The sequence below is a fragment of the Schistosoma mansoni genome, chromosome 4 (genome assembly GCF_000237925.1).
Source record: "Schistosoma mansoni strain Puerto Rico chromosome 4, complete genome".
In the NCBI taxonomy this organism is placed as follows: Eukaryota; Metazoa; Platyhelminthes; class Trematoda; order Strigeidida; family Schistosomatidae; genus Schistosoma; species Schistosoma mansoni.
Window position 1 is genome coordinate 3135357 of NC_031498.1, and position 27935 is coordinate 3163291.

The 27935-nt window shown below is 33.3% G+C and overlaps 2 protein-coding genes and 1 non-coding gene across 3 annotated transcripts; 1 reads left to right on the forward strand and 2 right to left on the reverse strand.

The window, feature by feature from the left end:
• Window positions 1–8787: 8787 nt before the first annotated feature.
• Smp_150020 (hypothetical protein) lies at window positions 8788–20812 on the forward strand (the record flags this gene model as incomplete). The annotated part of the gene is made up of 6 exons (XM_018796550.1): window positions 8788–8863; window positions 10333–10436; window positions 14443–14519; window positions 16762–16870; window positions 19414–19515; window positions 20603–20812. 6 exons carry the CDS (start codon window positions 8788–8790, stop codon window positions 20810–20812), a joined length of 678 nt encoding a protein of 225 aa, XP_018651681.1.
• Window positions 14980–15046, reverse strand: Smp_tRNA_00445_Sup_TTA.1.1. The gene has a single exon. It is a non-coding gene (tRNA).
• Window positions 20813–22894: 2082 nt separating the features above from the next.
• Smp_150010 (hypothetical protein) lies at window positions 22895–26189 on the reverse strand (the record flags this gene model as incomplete). Its single annotated transcript, XM_018796551.1, has 4 exons — window positions 22895–23305; window positions 24728–24792; window positions 25853–25937; window positions 26142–26189. 4 exons carry the CDS (start codon window positions 26187–26189, stop codon window positions 22895–22897), a joined length of 609 nt encoding a protein of 202 aa, XP_018651682.1.
• Between the last annotated feature and the right edge of the window lie 1746 nt (window positions 26190–27935).

Below are 27935 nucleotides of genomic sequence, written 5' to 3' on the forward strand. Positions count from 1 at the left end.
ATAAATATTGGTACATAGGGCACCAAATATATATGCGCCTCATAAATCTTACTGGATTTGTGTAAGGGCTGTGATACTGCCCAGGTGCCCAAACTGAAGCAGGTGGTTTTCTTAGGGGGCCACACCCCGAGCCTTTGACCTAAAGGTCTGATCCACAAGGTGGTGGAGCATCGTGAGGAGATAAGGTCACATGGTAGCCGGTGACTAACGATTGATTCATACGCCTTTTGTTCTCTCAGGATACTGGAGCCCATGTACACCATTGGTTTGGAATCAGGGTTTTCCAATTCCCCTAGGTGGATCCTACATATCTACCAACCCGGTTAAAGCGCCGAACATTCGCTTTTCGTCCTCTCAATTTCGTAAACAACAGTAATGCCACGAGAAGGCAGTGACTAGGACTTCTCTGGCAGAGGCTGTATACGCGCGGCCACGTGAGAGCATTTGGAGAGGGAGAGCGGACTCTCCCCACTCTCGGCCGTACCAGGGCATTTGGGGGCGTAATCTTTTGTAGTTGTTTTTGAATAGTATGTTTTCTTTTTCTGAAAAAGCTGGTCAGTTTTTCAATGTAGAGGTTATGTTTAGGAAAAATTCCCCAATCCGAAGTTACTTTTCATGACAGAATGATGTTAACTAGAGAAACATTGGAAAAAAAGAGATAATTCTAGTTTGGAACTTTTTAGTAATGTACACATAAATGAATTTTATATTTTGTACCTAGTATGACATTTTCAGACCACTAAGTTAAAAATCCATTAGTTAACATTTCTAGAATCAGTCAAATTTTACTATATACTAACCACCGTCCAATATCACAGACAACAACTATCTCATTCTTCACATGAAAGAAAAAACCGAAGGTGTAAACTGTTTTTTTTTAGTATTTTGATTTAATTTAATATTGTAAATAGAAATTGTCAAACTAAGAAGTAAGACCATATCCAGATTAGACCTAACCAAAATAAAACAATGTATTTAACTGACTCAGGATTTTCTAGTTCTAACAGATTTTCAGAGTCTCAGTTGAAATTACAGTAATCCTGTGAATAGCATTAATCAATGACTTTATTATGAAATATCATATGCCCAAAATCCTTTATTCTTTAACAGTTCAGGACAAAATCTTTTCCCCGAAACTCCATAGAACTAATCTTATTACTTGTATGAAATCTATCATTTAAGACATGAATATAAGTGGATAGAATTTATCTAATCATGATTTTCACAAAAAAATGAATATTCGCTAATGAATTACTCAATAGCTATTTCATTGTAACTTGAAGTGCTCCATAATCAATCAATTAATCATTCATTCACTCCTTTCTAAAATCAAAATTTCAACTTACAATGAGTAACTTATTAATGAATAATTACTCCAAAATATATTAGTCATAATCTTTTAATTCAATTAGGTTGGTAATGGCCTGATTATCCTGAGATTTTACTGATGTGATTAATGTCCACACTTTTGAGTTTGTTGACTGTATTTTTTCTCTTAAAAAGAATAAGATTTATGTACCGCTCTACGCCATTCACTGATAACTAGCGTTATTTCGGATCTTAATCATAACTGCTTAAAAACCAAATAGCGGAAATTTTAATTTTGGGTTCACTTGGTATCCTTTCGCTTTTCAATTCCCATAATTTTCTATGATCGGGAAAATTAGTTTTAATTACTTGATTTTTTAATCTATATATCAAGCTTCTTGGTAACACTTGTATACCCCCAGATGTGTATTTAAGTAAATATCAATGTGGAGTTTGATACAAATATGTGTTAGCTCATGTTAGCATATCACACGAGCACAACTGAATCAAATCAAGAAAACGAGTGCCAAAAGTGTTCAATTAACCTCATTAACACTGATAATGATAAGGACTAAAAATTAAGCATATGATTCAAGAAGATGGAATCAAAAGATAAGTATTAAGGAATACTCGATCACATGATCTAGAATAAGAAAAGTAATAGATCCATATGGGCCATTCTAATTGATTCCGGGCCACGCCATCCAATATCCACAATCACTGGCCAGGCTATCACCCAGACCCTAATCATGTAGTCTGTATCTACCAACGTGTCTCAGACCAATAGTCAGTGACTTCTTTGACTGGTTTCATGTATTTTTTAAGCTACTTTGTCTACCGTCCAACTTACTCTTATTCCAGATATCATTACACATCGGGGAAGGTAGTGGTTGACATACGCGATACACATCTCGGCAAATGAGTAAATAATTAGTGGCCATATTATCGCTAATAATTACAGTAGAAATCGATTTTAAAATATTTCAGTAGGAAGCCATGATTTGTCTGGAAAATTAAGTTGGGAGTTAGCCAGTAATCCACAGTTAACATCAAATTCAGACCTTGTCCTAAGAAAAACTGATTGGGGTCGAACACAGAATTCTGATGTAAACGTTTCATATTCGTAGAGAGGTTTGTAGATTATTAATTCGAATTCATACTATTACGCATACTTTTTGAGAGTTCAAAACCAGAAGGATTTCCTATTTCTGAATGTTTCTCTAAAATGATTTCAAATATATCTGGCTTATAAATATCAGTCAAAATGAAACTAAGGCTTACTAATTATATGCCCAAGTGCTCCAAACAAACCAATACTTTGGACAATAATATAAATTTCATGTAAACCAATATTTTCAGAAGTTTCCTTTTTTAGGTTAGGAAGTAAAACTCTTCCTAATAATATTATATATACAGAAAGAAAAAGTGTATCACTACCATACTTCCCTCCATCATCTTACTTTATCATATTCTTCCATAAACAATATTAGTTTTTTGACATCCGAAATATTAAAATAAACAATTTTCATGAAATAGATTTAAACAAACAGAAAAATCAGTTTATTCTTTCATTATTTTAGATGAAATAATTCACCGAAATACAATAAGTCAGTCAGTCAACTACAACGTAGGACCAGGCACATATATGCATCGGTCCAAGTTGTCATACCTCAGTAGCACAACAAGATGAACACCGGATTCATAGAAGTAGTTAATTTAGTGGTGGTAATATATAAAAGATAGGTTGTATATAAGGATATAGTATAGGAAGGAAGACAGACAGAAATACAATCAGTGAAAACATTTTTAACTCCAACTTTATTTCAGTCAAGTTCACCCGGAATAGTCAAAATTCACGTCTACAATAAGATAAATACTCATTATAAATGGAAACACAGCTTAGCCAACAGTTAAACTATTGACGAAATATTGATTACAATAATATACGTAACAAGTCCCACCAATCATATATATATATATATATATATATATATATATATATATATAACCTAAATAGAAGGGCTCATAAAGTAAAATTAAATTTAAAAATCTCAAGAAAATTATGATAAAGTAACGTTAATTGAAGAACTAAACGGTACGAAATAGGTATTTTAAATACATCCATCTGACGAGTTCCGAATAGGGGCAAAACCTTCATTTCAAATCCCACTACTAACCACAATCCAACTTCACAAAAACATGAAACTAAGTGAAAATATCGATATACAGATATCCCAGTAAGGATTGATTAGTTACAGTTCACTCGATACCATCAACGAGAAAATAAAAATCTTTATAATCTTCTTGTTGGACTGTATGAAAACCATGTTTGGTTCACAGAAATCCGAATGAAAATTTTTCATTCAGATTTAATTCGGATGGAAGTATTGAATGAATATAAGTCGAAATCTAGAAATCAAACTCTCATAAGCACTTTTTGTTGCTTAAGCTTTCTTCAAGAAACTCCTTCTTCATCAAATATTCCCTAATTGTAAAGAATTTCTGAATCCACACGACATTATTCCTACATAATCCCATTTCTAATTCGTATTAATACAAGCCATTATATAAATGATGATTTTACCTTCAATACATTCTTTGGAAACTATTCCTTATTACAAAGAACATAAATGTCATCATTATTTGAATCTTAGTCAGTCTCATAAGTAAGAGTTCTAAATTATCATTTCTATGAAACTGGTTTGATTTGAGAATGTTTCTTAACTTCTATAGTGTAGTTATTTGAAAACCCTATAACATAAATATTTTGTAGTTCACATTACGAACTGACTTTAGTAAGAGAACCACTGAAGATCAGGAAGCATTGGATAGTTATGTCATCCCAGTGCAGAACTCTTCAGAAGTACCTATTCTACAACCTCACAGAGTGTAGAACACAAGACCACGTCTCTCTGCGAACATTCAACCTTTCAAACCACTGAGTCGCCATCCACTGGTTAACGTTTCTAACTTCAACGAAATCGTGATATTATGTAATCATTGCCGGGTAACTACCTCATACCCGACATTGTTGGATATCACTGGCCACAGCCTCCACTAAAGTTCTGATAATCGCCCCTCAAAATTTGCCCTTAGTGACTATTATAAATGTAAGGCGTTTGTAGTGTTGTTAAAAACAAGATTTAACAATCTCCACAAACTCCTTACACTAAAACTGTGTTATTTACTATACTATGAAGAAATTCTCAGTCTGGGCACTAAAACTTTATAAACACCACACCACAAATAGCACTTTTAGTTAATGACCACCGAATAGACTAAAATATTATCTGGATTAAATTTCACCAATAGTATGGTAAATTGAAAAAAGACGCCATTTTTAGATCCTTGATAGTAAAACATAAAATTTAGTTAATTTCTCATAAGAAAAAATATCCAGACCACACATGATTTAACATAAATATTGTTTTACTTAAATAATTACTTCATATAGGAAACAAATTTGCTTTAATTTAGTTCCAGATTTGAAAAATCTGTCAGTTTTTACAAAATAGAAATTCTTATTTTCAATTCCATAGGCAATATGGTAACTTGTTTACACTAATGAGCCATCAGTCCTCCAACTGTGAAAACAAAAGATTGCTACAAATTTATCTGTTTTTAATTTATTTCATTTATATTTTGAGTCCATGTACCAATGTGTTTTAATAAGAAGCTTGCAACCTATCGTGAAAATAATTAGTAAGTCAGTCAGTTACAACGTAGGACCAGGCACATATATGCATCGGTCTAAGTTGCCATACCTCACTCATTAGCACAACAAGATGAACACCGAATTCATAGTAGTTAATTTAATGGTGGTAATATATAAAAGGAAGGATGTATATAAGGATATAGTATAGGAAAGAAGACAGATATGAAGCAATTTTAATCTCATAGTTTAAGGGAAGATAAAGAGTGTATGCACCTACGCCATTGTGATCGATTCTCAGCCATGTCACACAGTCTCCAACCATTGGTTACGATGGTCGCGCGGACCCCAACCAAGTAGTCTTCATCTATTACATGGCTCAGACTAGAAGTTAGTGACTTCAAGGACTGATGCCACGTTTTGGTTTGGCCGCCCCTAACTCTCTTCCAACCATCTCCTACACTAGTCAGCATAGCGCGTCGTGGTAATCGGTGTTCAGGCATACGTAACACATGACCCAACCATCTCAGTCGATGAAGATTCATCACCTCATCAACTGATTTACCATCATTTCCTAATACCCTGCGTCTAACCTCACTATTACTTACCCGGTTATCCCAGCAGATGCGAGCAATATTTGTAGGACATCTGTGGTCAAATACTAGTAACTTACGAGTACCTTCTACTCTTTATGGCCATGTTTCATAGCCGTAAAGTAAAACAGAACAAACTGCTGCACAGTATACTCGTCCCTTAATTGATAGACGGATACCTTGTCTTCGCCATAGGTGACGTAAGTTGGCGAAAGCCAAATGAGCTTTTTGAATCCGTGCTGAGATTTCGTCAGACACCAACACATTATGTCTGATCAGACTTCCAAGATAATTGAAGTTGTTGACACGTTCGTCTACTTCACTCCCTATCCTTAGTTCAGGTATTGGCGCAGGTCAGTCCTGGAGTAACAATTTATATTTAGAGGGCGAGAAACACATCCCAAACATCCTGGCATTATAATTCAGTTCTAACAGAAGACTCTGCATTTTGTCAGCGTCTTCATCAAACAGGACTATGTCATCTGAGTATTCTAAGTCGATAAGTGGACCTTCTGGTAGTACAGTTAACATTTTATATGTGATAAAGTGATGAATAATGAACTTGAAGTCTTATATTAAAATGGAATGTGATTAAATTATCTCTTCTGATGTGTCGACTAGTTAATAATACTAAGCAGAATCTTCTTAATTTACATAAATTATTGTCGAAATTCATTTCAAAGTCTCCAAGGAATATTTCATTAACTGTATTTTTCCTTTAGTCTAAAAGGTTTTCAAGTAGAAGTAACTTTCACGATGGTTTTTTCACAGTTCCCCCACCCTCAACTATATTATACATTGCAAAATAAGCTACAACATAGGAAAGTGTAATTTGAATAACTAAAACGATTAAAAGCTAGAAAGCGTAAACGGTATGACATTGTCATAATATTCATTTCCTAGCTATGGATTTTCATAAACACTTCTTACATTCACTTAATTTCTATGAGGAGTTAATTGTCGAAAAATGTTTTTAAAAAAATAGAAACTAGTATCCTTCATATTTTCAAATACACAATAATTATACCCATTTCAATATCTAAGTATTAAGGTACACTTGAACTTGGATTAATGTTAATTTGGTTATTTATTCTCTGAAGAAGTTGCTTGCACTGAGTCACGAAACGTCAGAAAATCTAATTTTTCTACTCATTGGGATATTACAAATATATAAATTTATTTATAACAATCTACCTAATACTCAATTTATTCAAAAATTATCAAATCAAAACTTGGTAATGATACCTACGAGCTTAATATTAGTTTTATTAGAATTAAATTTTTCGGTTTGATAGTCTGAACCACTAAGAATACATGTAAATATTATAAGGTGTTGTGGAAATAGTTAAATTTAGATATTCATACAATAGACTGACCTTGGTTAGACAACTATTGAAAACTAGGGAGCAATCAACACTTATCTCACTCAAGCAAAATATTTCACAACAGTGGCTACTTATGACCCTCCGTAGATCGGAACCAGAACCTTCAAGTTTCATGATAAGTGCTTAACCTTCAAACCACTGAGTTAGGATTTAATATTTTTCATTTCTTATTGCAGTTAGTTCTCAATGTCGTGCGACTACCGTCGATTCTCACTAGTGATATATATCATTAGTGAGACATAGTTGAAACCCACTGGTCGGGGAAGTCACTCGAATTTTGAGAATGACCATTCAAAGTTAAACACTAGGGTATAGTTCATTAAAATAATACTAGACACCACTATTTACTGAACTATTCACTTTGATTCATAACATAACACTATTAGGATGGATAGTGGCTAACAGTGGAATCCAGGTTGCGCGCTTCGTCCTATTTGGGACTAGTCCGCCGGGTGTACCTGCATCTCAGAGTTGATGTTTACTCTGAGACTCGAACCCAATATCGTTCGCTTCAAACGCCATCGCGATATCCACTGAGCTACTGAGTCCTGATAGCCACTTGCTTATGCAATGGGGTGAAGTTTAAATTCACTTAGTATTGTTTGTTTGAATCTTCCCAGAGTGAATATCAACTCTGAGATGCAGGTGCATCCAACTAAGGAGTTTCAAATAGGACTAAACGCGCGTCCTGGATTCCACTGCTAGCCACTATCCATCTTTGTTTATAATGCTTGTGAATTAAGTCTATATCGAGACAATACGTACAGTATGCACATATGCCAATAAGAGATTGACCAGTTGCAGTTCTAAACATCAATAGGAAGATTCAAATAAACAATACTAAGTGAATTTATAACACTGTTAGTATTCAAAAAATATCATTTCTTTATTAGTCAAGAGATTGTAATCGATTACTAAGAACTGATATCAACAGACAAATCACTAAAATTTAGCTAATATCATACGAAACCATTTTAGGAATATAATCTGATTAATACAAAAGGAAGTTAAAATTTCAAAAGAGAAAGGTACAATATCTGAAAATTTGTTTCTACTGACCATTCGTTAGACATATATCATTTATGGAAGGCATTAGACCCGAATAAAACATCTAATCGTAGAGGAAATCATTTTAAAGTACAGCATTTCTTTCGGAATATATACTGTAAAAACAATCAATCTTGCAACCATGGAGTTATTTCTAATAATTAATTTATAAAAAACATGAATACACTAAGGGGATGCCATTTTTACATGATAAACAACATTTCAAAAATAATAGATCACTGCTTTACTATGAAAGGTATATTAAACAATTTATTCAATAATGATAAACGTTTCTCTTCTTACTGTTTAGGCCTATACTTCACTGACAGGCTATATAACGCGCTTAATTTGTAGAAGAGACCTGAATTAACATTAATGTTATTCATATGGCCTACCAAATCTATCGAATCATACTCATATTGCAACTGATTTCTCAATTTTTGTTAAACATGGGATGAATCATTTAGGGTTTTATTTTTTGTTTCTGGCTGGAAGACTGCACCGTCATCTGAACCAAAAGAAATAGCAGTGTTAAAATACTCCAGTCTCCATACAATACTTATATGGCTATCTACAACTAGACTGAATAGAATAAAAGAAGATATCTCAGAAGTTTAATTACTAGTAAATAAGAATTTTAATTCAGAGAATAAGTTAAATTTCAACAGTTAGTGTATCCGAATTAAATCAATTTGTGACATAGTACGTTAGTCATTCAGTATTAAAAAGTGAATAAATCCTCTATGCCTTAAAACGCCCAAAAACAATGTGTATTCTTTTTTTCAAATAGAACTGATTTGACATGCTAAATTTAAATGAACCACACAGAAAATTGAAATGTCTCTACGCAGGATTCATATGTATTGAATCTAAACTTGGTAAGTTGTTTTTTCTTCCTTTCTATAAAAAAAACAACACATTTCCGACTACACTTAAATTTAATATTAAATTAATTACATTCGTAGCAAAATAATAATAATGTAATTTCAATAGTTGAGATCATAAGTCAAATGAAGCTAGACCACTATGAAAAACATGGAAGCACTGGACAGCTGTGCGCACCCACTTTAGGTCCTGGGTTCGAATCTCACGTGGCGGGATCGCGGATACGCATTGCTGAGGAGTCCCACGCTAGGACGAAACGACCATCCAGTGCTTCCATGTTATCCATAGTCGTCTATCTTCAATTGACTTATGAACTCAACTATAAAAATAGTGAATATTTTGTTATTGGACATTTAATAAACAACATCTTCCTCAAATAATAATTCAGATTATTTTGACAGTATTTTTGTTAATGGCTTAACCATTCCAGTCTTTTTAAAACACATGACTACCATAATAACTGTCAATTATTAAATTACGAATGACTGTACGAGGGTCGAATTACAGTTAATGCTACATTATAAAAAATATTAATTAATTATCAAACAGCAGAATATTTTTAAAGTTCTCTGGCTTAAAGAGGACATTATTGTTAGATGGAAGGGGGGGAATAGGGAGTGATGTAACTCTCAGATTAGTTATTCACTTACTGCCGCATTTTTATATCACTAATAACTTGTGTACAAATTATTTCTCATTTAGGTACTTTGCGATCGTGTGATTAATGTATGTAAATTTATTGCGGCTGAGTCTTACTTAGGGGTTTATAGGGTTTTTACGTAGGTCTTCTGACTGTCTATTAAGAATAAGGTTTGTTGGAGCAGTATGATTTGAGATTTTCCGGTGGTTGTTGTCTGTCATTCATACTATTGGTCTAAGTGAAGGCCATTAGTCTGATAGGTGTATAGTGAACTAGTAATAAGTTGACTGTAGAATCAAGTGTTCCGATCAACCGGGGCAATATAAGAACAATTATGGAGTCTGACTTCTACACAATGAATAGTTTCAATTAACTACTATTGGTTTTGATGAAATGTATTGATCCTTTCAAACAGAAATCAAATTACATGTTTTGCCGTATTTTGAAATGATAATTTCTAATTAGTAGTAACCGACAGACGTTTGGTGTTCCCAAAAAGGTTTCGGAACATATATGTCACATTTGACGACAAAGAATCACACTACTGAACGATGATAAACACCGTATGTCTAGAGAAATGTAACCGTGTACAGTAATGCTGCATTCTTATAAGAACACCGTATCTTTACACACACTAAGTAGTTTAGCTTTGTAAGTCCAAACTCCGATAGCGCTGATATTCTTGTTTACTTTATAATCAACAGTGTAATTGAACCACTTAATTTTCCTCAGTACCTACTTTGAAAATCCACCTTTGTAGTTATATTTACACTACGCAGCCTTAGTTTAACTTGTATTTTTAAACGGGTTGTTCTTTTCAAGGTATAAGAACAATGAATCAAGCTATTCAAACTGTACTACAGAAAATACATCCAAATCAATGGCTTCCAGTATACGTTTCAATATCTCCATCAACAGTCAATTTCGTAAGAAATTTACCACTTAAAAATTAACTAACTTTTACTCTGAATAAATGGTTTACTGAATCTTAATAAAATTCATGGTTTTAGGGACTTATTTAAATTTGAAAAACGTTCTCATTGCTAAGCATAATTATGAAAGTAGTTTGTGAAGATTTTGATTGACATATTGACTATCTTCACTTAATTTTCTTTGTAAATAATGCCATTTCGATGAGACTTATCATGATAGTCGAACTATGCTGTGAATGCATTAAAAGCTATAAAAACATTTTGTTCACTATAGAACCTGGTTATCTCGGGTTCCATTCGATATGTTGTCTGATGCTCCCTAATTTAAATACTTCATTGAATGACATCACTTTATCGTGCAGAGAACTATCAATACATCAAAACAAAAATTCATAAGTACTTTACATTGTGAAAATTACTTCAGATCTTATAAACAGAAATCGTTTGATTGTGGAATGACTCAAACAGACTAAAATCAAGTTGGCATAGGTTTAATCTTGAGAAACCGACCAGACTTAGTAATTTACTGACTGCAATTCATTATCCTAGTCCCTGATCTTTTGTTCATTGGTTCAAATATAACGACAACCGCTCAAAACTAAGGTTTAAAGACTTCTCTGAGAAATAAGTTGAACATGTTTATTCACTGAAGAATTTCATACTGACGAAGAAATGGTCTACCACTCTGTAGTTTGTCTGTAGTAATTCTTTAGTCACTTCATACATCCTGATCGCTTGACAAATTTGAATAAAGCAAGAAGAACAAGATTCGGAAAATAACATGAATTCACTATATTTCAAGGCTCCTCGTCAGCTTCTAACGACCTAAGTTTACATTGGTAACATTATTATAGAAAGTTTCACAGACAGTAATTATTTAAGTTTGGATTAAAACTGCTTAAGAAATGAAGAGAGGAACACAACATATCAAACACAATGGTTAATATTAACTGGTATTTACATGTTGAAGACGAAACTATACAAAGAAGAGGTTCGGCTTACAAATGATAATGAAGAAACAACGATTAAAAACAGATTGTTGACAAATGTTTAATGGTCAAAGGACATAGTTGACATAAAATAAAAGTTAATGTTTTGACTACAATTTAACGAAATATCTTTAAGTTAAAAATTACAATAAAAAGATGATGTAATTGACAAACGTCATCCTATGGTATGTTAGATGAAAATAAATTCAAAATACTGCAGTTTTTTTTAAAATTTATTTGATGAATCTCTCAAATCCGTCGATACTCCCCTATCAAGCAAATAAAGAAAACACAATTTAACCCTACATTAAGTTAGCTTTTAGTACATATAAATAGTTCGAAACTTGTCACAAGTTATCACTATAAGTTGCAGGTCTAAATCTTAAATAAATATGATAATAAGAAGTATTCAAACTGATTTTCTAATTAAGGATTCCCAAAATAGTGCAATTTAAGATAGGTAGAACTAAATGAACACAACTGGACGAGTTATATTTGAAATTTACAATAAACCGTCCAATCAAATACAAAGGAATCATCAGTTAGTACAAATACCACAATAAAACATCACTCCTGTTAAAGAGATGAAGAAAGCATGACTGATAAACAATGACTGATATAAAACTTCGACTAAAGACCAAGTACTTAATATCATATGTAGAATACTCCATTGATATCTTATTTTCAGCTTATTCATGAACCACCTAATCAATTCCATATTTTTTTTCAGACGAAATGCTATTTCGTCTTTTTTTTATTGAATGTAATCACACTTAAGCCTTATAGTTCTCATGATCCGAATATATATTTATTTATTATTTATTTAAATACTTAAATAATGGTACAAGGGGGCACCAAATATATATGCGCCACACAAATCTCATTTGATTTGTGTGAGGGTAGTGAAGCAACGTGAGGAGATAAAGTCGGTGACTAACAATTGGTTCATACAGCTTTTGTTCTCTCAGGATCCTGGAGTCCATATGCACCATTGGTTTGGAATAAGGGTTTTCCAATTCCCCTAGGTGGATCCTCCACATCCACCAACCCGGTTAAAGCACCGGACATTCGCTTTTCGTCCTCTCAATTTCGTAAACAACAGTAACGCCACGAGAAGGCAGTGAGCAGGACTTCCCTGGCAAAGGCTATATACGCATGGCCATGTGAGAGCATTTCAAGAGGGAGAGCGAACCCTCCCCACTCTAGGCCGTACCAGTACTAACCAAAGTCTGATTAAAATGTGTTTGTGAAGATTATTCAACTTGGAAATAACTTTAATCATGAACCGACTTCACCCACAAAGCAATTTTGAAACTGTTTTGCATTAATATCTCCAAAAGCGGTCATGATTAAGACTAACAATTCATGCAGGGAACATGGTAACTCTGAGTTGCCATTCAATGATTCATATTTCCGGCTTCGCTTGATTAACAATATTTTCAGGCTATCATTTAGTGTTATCAATGATATCTGTCCCATTCAAAATGTGGTTGGAATCCAACAATCGTGACTTGTCGCTATAAATTTAAGAACTCTCCCTCTCTCTCAAAATCTATTAAACTATGCAGAGCTGACATTTTTCAGTTAATTTTACTATTGAAATACATTTATAAACTGTTATAGATATGAGAACATTGACCGTTTTGTTGGTAATTAGCAAACTGTTAATACGCATGTACCGAGAAGTTTTAATTAGGTAGTCTTTTAGGTACAAAATAGTTCTATCACTATTTTCTAAAAACAAATGTTGATACGAAAGATATTAGCAGATATGAAAGTCAAACAGTTTAGTATAGATTTTTTTAAACTTGTTTATAGCCTAAATGATACTATTTTTCAGTAAACTATTTATTGTTTTGTTAATATACTTGAAAAAAAAGATAGTTGAAATTTTCATTTCGAAATGATGAAGATTTACAGTTCAGATGGATATTTTTCAGAGGTGCTTTATTCCGTGAACTTTTTGTGACCTGGGATTTGACTCCAAGTAGATCGTATGATTGATTGTTATTGAGATATACATGTCGGCTATCTTCGTATATTTCATCGAATTGAATCGCGTTATTGAGTTACGGAATTAAGGAAGTCAAATACGAGAATGAAGTTTTGAATACGTATATTTCGTACACTTATTGATCTGGACAGACAAGTAGAAGGGCGAAGTGAAATGAAGCGTAGTGGAGGCGTGTGAGCCAACTCCATTTAATCAAACGTTAATCAGTATTTATAGCCAGATAAAAACAAGTTACAGACATGTAATGAATAGGATAAGAAGTGTACACACACGTACGCTCATATAATAACAGTCAAGGTTGATAGCGAATAATTAACATGGTCAAAACGTGACTCAAGAAGAATGGACAAATTGGCCTGTCCAGAAGCTAGAATAAGTTATATGTGCTTAAAGTAGTAACCGATACTACAAGCTAGATAGCTTAATTGTAGAATTTTCATTATTGCTCTGGTCAACCTCATTAGTCCCTACTTCACACAGAAGTCATGAAGTAGAGGACTAATGGTGCTCTTCAGAACAATAATGAAAGCCCTGGAATTAAGCTATTTATCTAGACCAATTTTAAACCGAATGTGAAACTACGTTTTAATAATCAAACACACGGTTTCCAACCAGACTTTTTAGTTTTTTGAAGCAAAACTCAAAACAAAATGCGAAGTAATTCCAATCCTGATAAGTAACTTTGAATGACATAATTTTATGTAGTATTTAAAATTCTGTTAATCGATGAGAAAGTCTTGTGTACAATCATAAAGTATAAATGAAGCCATATGGCTGCATAGCATATGAGATACCTAAAAGTTCGGAAACAGTTGGTGTTGACAGCGTAAATCCGTAAAAACTAGTCCTCTTTTCATTGGTTCAAAGTTACACCCTATAATTATCTTAATTCTGAATGATGCGTACTTTTCTCAAAAAAACTTTAGATATGAATTTCAGAATATTGTATCAGAGCTTTATAATTTAATTTATATCATCTTGTTCTCTCTTTTATCAGTTTTATCAAAAACATATTGTTGTAAATCTTCGCATTTGCTCAGTTCCATTTTTTGGGATTTACAATAAAGATGAAAAGTAAGTATACCGCATCTTTTTTGTTGCATCTGAATTAAATGTTACATGTTTAAACAAGGGAATCAGTAAAATTTTGTAATCTAGGTTTGTAATGGTTCATACAGAAATGATAAACTGCAATTTTACAGAACTTCGTTTCATCATAACTAAGCATTTTTGATGATTACGATCGATATCATACTCTAGCACTTAATATCTATTAAAATCACTTCATAAAATCAATACTTAAGAACGAATTCACTTGGTATTGTTTGTTTGAATCTTCCCATTGATGTTTAGAACTGCAACTGGTCAATCTCTTATTGGCATATGTGCATACTGAGCGTATTGTCTCGATATAGCCTTAATTCACAAGCATTATAAACAAAGATGGATAGTGGCTAGCAGTGGAATCCAGGACGCGCGTTTAGTCCTATTTGAGACTCGTCAGTTGGACGCACCTGCATCTCAGAGTTGATGTTCACTCTGGGACTCGAACCCAGTACCTTTCGCTCTAAACACCAACGCGTTATCTACTCAGCTACTGAGTCCTGATAGCCACTTGCTTGTGCAATGGGGTGAAGTTTAAATTCACTTGGTCCCAGAGTGAACATCAACTCTGAGATGCAGGTGCATACAGCTGACGAGTCCCAAATAGGACGAAGCGCGCAACCTGGATTCCACTGCTAGCCACTATCCATTTTTGCTTACATTACTTAAGTAGTTAGTTCTTAATACTACATCCTGTGTTTATAGAAGTATACTTCTTTGATTATCAATGTACTAATACACACAACGACTATATGCTGTGATCCACATTGACTTCACCTCCATTTCCCTACTCCAACACAAAAACAGCAAAGTAAACTGTAGCGTGTTCGTTTGCTTTGCTTTCTCCAGTGCTTTAGTTGCACACTCTTTGTAAAAACTCTTACCTTTTTCCGAAGAGCTTAATGGCTAACTAACAATGATCTCACCAAATATCAAATCCACTGGGGAACTTGAATCTGAAAGAATTTTAGTATGATTTAACTATTTATTATTATACTTAACTAAATCACAAGATAGTCATTAATTTGAAAAGTTGAAACAAGAATCTTTAATGGAGTCATGAGTTTGTAACAATAAAAAGTCTAAAATTAAGATTTTATTTGATCTTAACTCTAATCGAACAAATACTTCAAGAAAAGAAATTCTAGAATCATTCATCCATACCACAAAAAAAAACATATTCAATTTGTTTATATTAAATAGGAATATCGACATTTTGGCAAAGTTTTGAATTTTCTATAAACATTTCAAACTATAATGTATCACAACTCATTACATTATATAAGAACTTTCATCTAAATTAGAGCGAATAGTTTCACAGTATTTGAGCGCCGAGTTGATGTAAGACATTAAATAGGAATAATATATTTGTAAAATCTCAGCGAAGTAATTTGAAGTAAATCCTGGCAATCTAGTCCAAGCTTTTCCAAGGAATTATAATCAAACATTTTGTTATGACTTGACCAAGGCCGTCGCCAATTTGTTATGACTTTACAAAATAAACAAAGGACGTATGCTAATTCGTTATTGATCTTATGTCCGGCTTTTATCACGTGAACTATCCACCAATAGAAATACGACTTTTCCGATCTTAACACTGACAAATCATGACGTTCAACTGGTATGAGTAGTCTGGCGTCCTTATTGGTCCTTTGTCCGCCTAGCCCTTCCAGTTAAGTCCAGAACAACAATGACAGCTTCTGCTATGCGAATCATTTATTTCAAGCATACTCTGTTTATATACCAGACAGACAGACCACATCACACCATAAAATAGAATGTAATATTTGTACAAGATCAGGCCAAATGTGGCTGTGAACGTGGGAGACAGTAATCAATAAACTGAGTATAATTTAGGAACAGTAATAATTCATAGATCAAAATGAAGCTCATAATAAGATGAATATAGATGTACACAATCTAGTTACTCAATAGTTAAACAATAAGAATATACATAGAATAATCGTCCATTAATAGGTCACGGAAATTAACCGTACTTATGCCTTCACTAGGATATAACACACTTGATTATTATATATTATATTACATTATATTTAAGTTTGTAAAGTTACTTATAGACTGACTGAAACCTTTCAAATGACCTTCTTTCACTTGAAAATTATAAGAAACTGGATAATAAATATTTTCTGTAATCTTTTATTTGTTTCATATATTTTTTTCTTTTTTTTAAAAAAAAAAACTTATTTTTCAGAATTTGTGGTATTATACAACATACAGCTGATAATTTATTTTTATGTCATGTTTTAACTTGTCCAACAAATGCTATAGAATTATGTAAAACACTTAAAGCAGCTTGTGAGGTAAGCCTTTACAAAATTATTCTTTTTTACAAATTTTATAATAAAGGGGGAGATTCTTTATGAATGAAATAAAATTCGCCTGCCGTTAGTGACTATCTGAACTCAGTAGATAATGCATTTAACGTTTACATCAAAAGGGATTAAATTTATATTCTTAGTAACAATATCACAACTGAGAAACAAGTACATCCAGCTGAGAAGTCCTAAATAGTTCGAACTATGCGTCTTGGATTTCATCGTTAGATAATATTAAACTTTACTTAATAACTAAATAATCAATAAAATTGGAGAAATTCTGTCTTGGAGCATAAAACTAATGAACATAAGATCTGATTTCGAAATGTATACACTTTGTTAAATAAGAGAATGAATTTCATTAGATTAATTAAAAACTCACAACAAACTCCCTTAAAATAATATCTTTTTAATTCAAAATACTAACATGATTAAAGTTAACTAGGTAAGTCCAAGGGTTAGATAATAAACTTAAGCAAGAAGACAGAATATTTTATAGAAGTTATTTAAATAAGCTTTCATTAACTTAAGAAGTAAACTCCAAAGTTTGATGACAAGTTAATAAACTAGTGTACAGAATCATTTAGAAATAAATCAACATTTTCAATGTTTTATATATCCAAAAAGTTTTAATTTGTTATATATTCATCTTATTGTATGCAAACTTTATGGATATTTACTTCTGTGGTTTCTGCTGAATTTATATTTGTCGTATATTAATACTTTGAAGATTTATTGTACGACTGATTGAGTACCGAATAGTGACTAATGTCATGTTTCTCTAATCCTTTAGTGGTGATTGAATTCTTTTGAGCAAGTTGAATTAAGGTCACTGGTATGAGTGACTTGGTACTACGTTGAGTTGTTAGTTGGTTGAAGGTAGTGAGCTCTAGACATAAGTTTCGTGCTATTTGACACTCATCAACTAAGTGTATCTAAAAATTCAATCACCACTAAAAGGACTAGACAAACATGAATGTTCACTACTAAATGACCAATTAATTGTAGATAGATTAATCCTACAGGTAAGTTGAGATCCGAATAACTCAGCGGTGACTTCTTAGATTGTGAAGCTAGATGACCCAGGTTCGAATTGCACAGGGAGCATCAGTTCCCTCAGGATCGCACGTATGCTACGCTGACCATTGCCAGCTAACTCGAAACCTAGGCCTAGTGTTTCGTGTCGACTACTTCCAACCACCTATAAATAAACGTACTATTACTTTTAATTTGATTCTAAAGAAGTCCATATTACAGAAAAGCTCAGAAAATGAAAATAAACCTAACAAGTATACTTGTCATCAAACTGTGATCCACTACTTGCTAATAATGACCAATGTCAAACTTTGAGAAATTGTTGAATTCACAAAATCCTACCGAACATTTACAAGATTAACTATCCAGAAGTTTATGCCATAAAATTTTCATATGGACATTCTTTTGAAACCAATTACAGTTAATTTCTTGTGCATTTCCCATGATGTTTATCTGTCTTCATACATTTACAATGACTTTGGTCTCCTAATATTTCTCACTAATATCGGTATCATTATTATTACTTCGTAATCTCTAACTTTTCTCTTATTCGGTTCAAATGAACTGGTAAATCAAATCAGTAAATATTTGTACCAGGTTCAATACTGTGTAAATCTGTATGTCTACCTTACATTCGTGACACAACTAAATGATATCGAGTAGATCATGCACTGTATTCTATATACTTTAAATTTTAAAAAATAACCACCCTGGAATTTCATAAGAGGTTTTTACCAAGTTGTGCAATTCTCATCTCGAACTGTGAATTACGGACACTACATTTATGAAGCAAATTGTCCATCCAAATCGTCTAATAAATATTTGCTATACACACATTAGTAACAATTAATTAAGAACAGGCTTATTTGAAAAGAAACGCTGAAATTAGTCAGACCTATTTTCGATTTAATTTGTTTGGTAAATGTAAATTTGTTCAAACTGTAGGAGAGAATAACTAAAATATTTCGAATTCCCAAAGATATTTCAAAAGCTATCGCAAGTTAGACTTGAATACACTAAAATCCGATAATCAGTGACAATTTAACCAACCAGGATATAATGGTTGTCTTAGTTAAGCTCGTAATCTTAACAGAACTGTTGAAAAGTCTCCTGAGATTGATGGTCTTATGAATCACAATAGTTTGAAAATGGGTGTTACTAGAAAATTGCACAGACCTAATAATCACTTGTGATTATTTAACATCATTCTAGTCCGAGAATTTAAATCAGCACTGAATTCCAGTCGCTTTCGTAATACGATCTTGGTCAAATTGCTGTGAAGTGAATTATAATCATTTTTGGCACTATAAGCTCCTTATCCTCAAGAAACGGTCTCCTAATACACCAGATTAAACTGTCACTTATGATCCTATAAAATAACAGGACAAATTTACCAATCAGAAATGAAAAGGACGAGTTGATATAAATGAGAAATAACTTGATTTTTACTTAAACTAATCTAGCTTAAGCTGTCTAAAATTTCATTTCTACAGTTACGCTATCAACAATGTGTGGACTCAAGAATGTTTAACACTCACAAACCAAGTAATAACTTGTTAGATGAATCAAAAAGGAGACTAGTGGAACATTCAGATGTAAGTTTCTTTTCTTAATGGTAATAGTGATAACGATAATAATAATAATAATAATAATAATAATAATAATAACAATAATAATAATAATGGAATGGTTATTTTTAGTAAAGATCCGATCAGTACACTTAATTGGCATTTGTGCTTAACGTTTACAGTCACACTAGATAAGTAATGTGATTCGAACCAACTAGTGACCAGATGTGATTTAAATGAGCTGAAAGACAAACCTTCGAAACTTTTTACACTTCTGAGTTTTCTCACTGTTTTGATTACGCTTTGTTGCTGAATTTTGATAAGCAAAAATCCTAGGTTTGAAATTTATAACTAATTACCTGCAAATATACCACGGCACCATGTCAATACCATTACATTATTCATCACATTGTCAGCCGCCCCAATAAAATCAGGTTACTACTGTAAACAAGACAATAACTCCACTTAGTTTCAAACCTACCACCTACAATGAACACGTCAGACAGTTTCAACTACTGCCCTTAAAGGTCAAAAACAGTGAGATAATAACCTACAAAGTTTTTACACACTGAATGATGCATTTAGCATTAAACCATGAGATAAATTAAAGCTCTGATAGATTTACTCAAACTTTAAGGTATACAACGTCGGGACACTAATTGCTCATAGGTTTCAAGCTCTTTTTTCCTATACGTTAATCTAACAAATCTTAGAGATTTAAAATTATTTAATAAATAACGAGCAAATACTTGGTACTAATCTCTTATATTATATGTCACTATAAGTTAAACTTTTTTCATATAAACCGCCTGCTGTTCCAAAAGTATGAAAACATCCAATCCAAAATAGACTGTCATATAACTTTATTTATTGACTATGATATCCACGCTGGTAAACTAGACATCACCAGAGGCAGCTGGTCAGAGGCGAAACAGTTACAGCCCAAATAACTCAATAGCAATATTTTTAACTGTAATAAGAAAAATATCGCAACACTTTCTTGATAAACAGTAGACTAATGAGGTTTAAACACTTTTTCTTGAAAATCTTCAATTCATTGAAATACGGAGATGAAATTTTTCATTCCGAATAAATCTTACTAATTTTGACACAGAAACAAATAAAGAGTGAACAAATTTTGCACATGAATATCGTCAGCCAACTAGAAAAAGTAAAGTGCGGATTATTTCGAAGAATCTATCAACAGAAAAATTGGATTAAATCGAATTTATTACCCTATTCAAGTGATGTAATTCTATCGGATAAGCCAAAATCTTACGATAAATATAATCAAGAAACTATGGACTTCCATCATTTATTATAATTTATAAAACTGTACATTAATTACTGCTATTCTTGAAGACGATGTTAGTAATATAAATGTCTTACTTTTTATACAGTCACTTTTATGATGTTTAAACAATTGCATTGAACATGATCATGTTTTAAAATCTTTGAGACTGTGTAGAACAAAAGCCTAAACAGCATAGGTTACACATGGTGATAAGTAGAATACTACATCTGACTACATGAAACTTCCAAATTGGTAACTGCCGCAACATATTTTAACACTCTTGATACAAGCAGCAACTGCTTCATTTAACTCACAATGTATAGATTCATGTAATTGAATTAGAGCTATACTGAACCGTTGCTTTACTTTATCAACCGTACAATCGAGAATAAATTTACTTTTCAAGTTACCCGTTATTACCGACAAACATCCCTTATTATTCAGTGGAACTTCAGATATATAAACATGAATGACGCACAAATAGACAAGCGATATTGCGTTACATGTTATATATATATATATATATATATATATATATATATATATATATATATACCAAGTATAAGATTTGGTACTCAGTACTGAGCCAAACTGTCTTACGCGTAAAGACCAGTGTCAGCAGCCGAACAGCCAAGCCGAACTAGAGAGAGAATTAAACCTGTGATCGACTGAAAAATCGAATTAAGTAACCGTTCGACACGAGCTGGTAAGTAGCATGAAAATATAAAAAACCTAGTATTAACTGAATGAAAGATGACTTAATTTCATATTGTTTGCTGAAAAGTTTAATATCAACAAAAAAGAAGCAACTAGTACCACTCCACAAAATGTTGAAAGCTAATTCTGATACCAAAACACATGACTAGATGTTTACAACTACACAACACACAAGACTAGATTAAACTCACTATTCACTAGCATCCTAGTAGAAAATGAAACTTTCCTATGTGCATTTCACTTCTAACCTTGGCAAAAGGCAACCGGACACTGAAAGCGCCACCGCATGTGAAACAAATGAACTCTTGTGGAAGAAAATTAGTATCATTTCAAATATATATATATATATATATATATATATATATATATATATATATAAGAAAGAAAAGTAGTGATCTTTATGTAAAATTTGCCAAAGGCTTCAACAAAAACTCGGACCAATTATTTACAGATATTGATTGTTCTTCCTGTAAAGAAAATGAAAATAATGGTTTTTTGGAAAGATTTTAATCGCTCTCAATGTTTCATAACATGAATAACAAAATGAATAAAATAGTTTGTGCCTCCCTCCTCTATTTTGGTAGAAAAGGTTAACAGTTGACCAGTTTATATCATGACACCATGACATGAAAGGTAACTGTATATGACTGGCATCTGTTGATCCATCTCAACTCTGAAGTTGTGGTTTTAGAGATCCTTCAACCGGGTATGCCTCGGAATAAAAACCAATGGAGATGCCGTTGCAGTTTCCAATTGTAATATTTCAAAAAAGTTGGACCTTCTTGACAGAATTAAGTACCTCTCGACTGTAATTTTAACTGAACTACACATTTTAAAAAAACATTTTTGTTGCTTGTGGTTATTGAGTATACCAATTTTTCTTCCTACATTTTCTCACATTATCACTTCAGTTGTAAAGCACATTTTCGATCCCTAGTAAATTTCTACTTTATGAAGAAAAGTAAACAAATCGTGATTATTATTTCAGAAGAAGTTGGCAGTATGTGTAGTTTACATAAATTAAGAAACATTTATCATACTAGGCATACATTAAAGACAATGATCAAAACTAGTGAAAAAAACATGACCGATTGCAAAAGAAAATTAGGACTTCTTACTCAAAAAACGGCTATTCATGCACTAAACCCATGTCCTCTCCAAATGTGGATGAACCAGAAAAACATCTGCCTAATTGATTTTGACATCTAAGACTTTCCAAAATCTGCAAACATATTCACAGACCCTGGGTGTATGCATGAACAGACTTTGAAGTAAAGTCATTAGCGAGTCTAACGTCTTCCAACCTATTTAAGGTTCAAAATATTACGAGCTTTAAATTAAAGAATCAGTTAGGCTAATAATGCAATTAGAACCCGATCTTAAATACAATGTTCACTAATTCATAATTTGCACTAATGGAAATGGCGGGTAAAATGAAAACTTGTAAGTACTTACACTGAATAAAGCATGGTAAACGAATGGATGGTTATATACAGTGATACCACTTTGATAAAAACAAAGAGTTGCTAGATGGTCAAAAATGAGACAAGTCAGTTTATCAAGAGTTTGATCTTGAATTGCAAGTTTGGTTGAACAATTTAAATTAGAAGTTAAACGAGAGAGTTTTAAAAGTACGCCAAATTCCTGATAATAAGAGTCAACAAGATCTTGATCTGTAGAACTCTGAATATAAGAGCTGATGTTTACACAATTGGACGAATCTTCACTACCAGATAAAAGTGGTTTTGAGGAAAGGTCTGTTGCTCGGAGATATATACTTGCCAATGAATTCCATAATTCGTCAATCTAGAATGTATAATAACCAAGGAAGGGATATGTGAAAAAACAAATTATGACACCAAAAACGGTAATTTGTGACCACGCACTTTTATGGCTGTTACACAACAGAAATACTAATTTCAGAGGTTTTTAGATAAATGGTGGGTAATCAGAAGCATCATAGATAAGTAGCTTTTAAATAATAATGAAAATAGTAAGCTACAAACTACCGATGAAGAGACATCACGATGAGTCCGCATGGTAACTAGTAACTAGAATGAGTTCACTAGAAACTTATTTCATTAGGATCCTAGAACTTATCTGGAGGACTGATTTGGTTTCATAGTTTCACAGCTCTCTCAAATGAACCCTTTGCATTGATCGACCTGATCTAAGCTGTGTTTGTTTCCACCATCTCAATCGTCGGGAAACACCCTCACCATATGAGGCTAGTGAGTAGTACCTCTTGAGAAGAGGTTATAGACTTTGTAATGTGTGAGAACAGATCGAGAGGAGGAAATGACTCTTCCCACTTTTTATTTACCAGGTTTTTTTTATTTGAACATAAATACTGGTACATAGGGGCACCAAATATATATCCGCCACACAAGTCACTTGATTTGTGTGTGGATTGTGATACTGCCAGAGTGTCCATACCGAAGTAGGTGGTTTTCCTAGGGAGACACACCCCAAGCCTTCGACCTAAAGGTCTGATTCACAAAGCAGTGGAGCAACGTGAGGAGATGAAGTCACATAGTACACGGTGACTAACAATTGGTTCATATGCTTTTTGTTCCCTCGGGATACTGGGGCCATGTGCATCATTGGTTTGGAATCAGGGTTTTCCAATTCCCCTAGGTGGATCCTCCACATCCACCAACCCGGTTAAAGCGCCGGACATTCGCTTTTCGTCCTCTCAATTTCGTAAACAACACCCCAGCCGTGAGAAGGCAGTGAGCAGGACTTCCCTGTCAGCAGCTATATACGCATGGCCATGTGAGAACATTCCGAGAGGGAGAGCAGACTATCCCCACCCTCGGAGTACCAGAGCATTTGGGGGCCAGAAGGTTTAAGGAGAGCAATCCATTTAGTCGTCTATCACTTAGATCCATATTATTACAGTACATGCCTCTATAATTAACTAAGTATCATCAATATTATTACAAGGTTTCGAAACAAACAGGAATATAACCAAGACAACGTTTATAGAAAAAAAAGTCGTAGACAATTTTGATAACTTACAAGATATTTTATAAAAATGTCATATTGTTGCACATTCTTTGATTTTATTACAACTAAAAATCGCACTCCAACATTGAAATAATTTATCCGTTTATAGACTATGCCACTGACAATCAAACAATATGCCAATCTAATCCAATCGAATAAAAAGTGAGCTGGGTCGAATTTGGACACATTACAGGGAAATTCGCTAGATAAATACGTTACCCAATAGCTAGTTAACTGTTCAAGTCGATTAACAAGTTCCATTTGAGAAATCGAATATGTGCCATCTATAAGAAATTATACGACGAAAATTACGATACCAATTACAAACCATAATTCAATCAAACTACATATTACGACTATCTTTATCAGCATAATTCGAAAAACCATTGGAAATAGGGCAGCTCAGTGAAGATTTCTTCTCGCCGCGATGTAATTTCAGTTAGTCAGTTAGCTACAACGTGCCTAATTGTGACCTTAATTGTTCCGGGAATCTACTTCTGGCTTTCTCGTCACTAAGTTCAACTTTAATGGGTCTTCCTAATGTGGTTTTTCTGCGTCCAGTGAGGCACAAACAAATGCGTGCTTGTATTAAAGCATGATCATAGTCTAAACGTATACTCCAGAACGACCGGGAGTCTTCCATCGAGCCTCTTTAACGATTACGGATGGCAATATAGTTTATTTGAGTCTACCATTGGTTTGGTGCGGAGGATCGCCATGTTAGACGATGTCTCTCCTAATGTTTAAAATTAGTTTGCTAAAAATAAACGATTGCCTGAGCACAGTTGCAGCAGACGACAACCATTATCTGATCACTTAGCCGGAACATTAAAATACCCAGCTTCAAGCTTGATTTTAAATTCCAGTCACCAATCAATAAAATTGCTGAAATTCCCAGCCAAAAAGTAACATAGTAATAATTAATAGGAAGGAACATGATGGATTAAATTCCTACAGAATACGTTTTTAATCTTAACGTCAGGGGGGAAGCGTATCATGAAACATTATTGTTGAAGTACTCAACCCCTAAATATTAAATAAAACACACAAATCCTACTTTACCTACTTCAATTTCACTAGCTGGGTAACAGCTCTAGTAGTCAACCAGCAAATAGTAGCTCAAATTTAGAAAACTTCGAGAAATACGAATTTCGCTTAGAATCTATAGGAGGAACGAGGAACTATAGTAGATTTCTGAGGGAAGGGAACGCAGAGTACCAGTGGAAATTTCAGGGAATAATGGATTTGGAGGAGAAACTACTTAAGTATTAAAAGACGTTTCAAGTCAAACAGTTTTAATGAAATAAATATTTAGGAGCATACACAAAAAGATCTCCAGCTTACCCTCTGAAATATTTAACTTCAAAGATAGGATAGGTTCATAGAAATGCGAGAAAAGCCGTCGAGCTACAACATGATCACACTTCTCCTTTAAATAATCTATTGATTACAAAACGACATAAAGTCCAACCTTGATAGTCGAAATTAATAATCCCAGAGTATACGTATCCAATTCACTATATCGTATAAATAAATTTGCTGATAAGAGGGAGGATAAACAGGTATGAAAGTCAATATTTGCCTCGACAAAATGTGTCTTGAAGTAGCTTAATCTATAGGGAATATAACTTACATCTAAAAATTCCCGCATCAATTTGTACGCGGTTAACGGTTGCGCCATTCTAGGTTTCACATCCGTAATAAAATCTTCCCATAACTTTGTCATACTCCGTACATCATGAACACCTATGTATATATTATTTTTATTAAGAAGCTACCACTTAAAGAAACGATAGGATGATGATTGAGTATCTTGGTAATTTCTTAATACACTTCTATGAAAACACGAGTTACCTGGTGAAGTAGCTCAACTACACACTTCCAAGGTTTATTAGCGAATTGTATGCCTTTGGGGAACATCTTTCAACGTTGCTGAAAAACAAAAGGATTTTAATTTTTGGACATATAACATGTTTAAAGAAAAAAATCGTCCTAAGAGATGTTATATCTTGTGGCCGAGTAAATGCCTAGTTAATGTATGAAGTGATAAGACCGCCAATAAGAGAGCAGCGAATTGTCGATTGGAACAGTGACACACGAAAACCGTACGAGCAGTCTAGAGCGCTTATCGATCCTGCTTCTGCCTAGCCCAGCCAGTTAAGTCCAAAACACCAATAACAGCCTCTGTGGTATGAATCATTGTATTTCAAACATACTGAAATTATATACCAAACAGACTGGCCACATCGTACCAATAAAATAGAAAATAACATTTGTACAAGAGTTGGCCAAATGTGGCTGTGAATAAGTGGAACAGTAATTAATAGACTGGGTATAACTCAGGAATGGTAGATCGTATAACAACAGTCCAAGGGTCAAAATAAAGCTCACAATGAAAGAAACATAAATATGAGTAGTTTAATTATTTAGCAAATATACGATAAAAATTATATGCATAATATTGGTCCATAAATAGATCCCAAAGTTACTATTCACTATTGTAATCGGGGCATAACGAAAGATGACTATGATTGGTAGTCAAGAATATAAGTGGTACACTCCCAAACCCGTCAGTTTTCTTTTTCTAAGCCATGTACATCATACTACTTTGAACATTTTATTCTTTTGTTGATTTACTTACTAATATTCATATTACTAGTGTATAGAAGACTACCGTAAAGCTATCTTTAGTTTACACTGCAAACCAATATAGACTACAAGTTTCTATTACCTTTGAAGATATGACATACAAGGATATTTATCTGTTTATTTTGTAATATGTATAGGTCAAAAATCATGTTCAATTTTTCTCCAGATAAAAATCGGGCTTCTTATAGTGAAACTCTTTTTGAGAGCAAAACCGTTGTAAATCTCGAATAACGTCCGCTTCTGTGAATTTTGAAGGTCCATACGAACCGCGCTCAATGGTCTCGTAGAGGATACTTCGATGTCCTTAATAAATATTCTACGAAATACAGTCACATAAACATTCCGGCACTAGATATTGGCGGATCAGAATGAAACGATTCTAAGGCACTAATCTGCTGGGAAATGCTGCATTCTGACATATCATAGTTCTTTTAGCCAGTCAATCTAAATCACGAAGGTTATTTCTGTTTTTTGGACAAAACATTTACAACTCAAGAACATCTTTGTAAATTATTCATAGCAAATTGCATCAAGACTGTCGTATATTAGTCAATCTCCTCTGCTGGAAAATCAATGGTAGTTATGTAACATTTTTTAAGCATTTCACTTATCATGCTGTACTACCAATGTAAGCTTAACGCCCGTTGAATAAGTAAGTTTCTATGTTTTCACGATTTCAGACATACTCGTGAGTATGTTCACGCGTGCATGTGCAACAATTGTTGTTTTTATAAGTGATTACGCAGTCAAAGTGTACACCGTAACTACACACATAAAC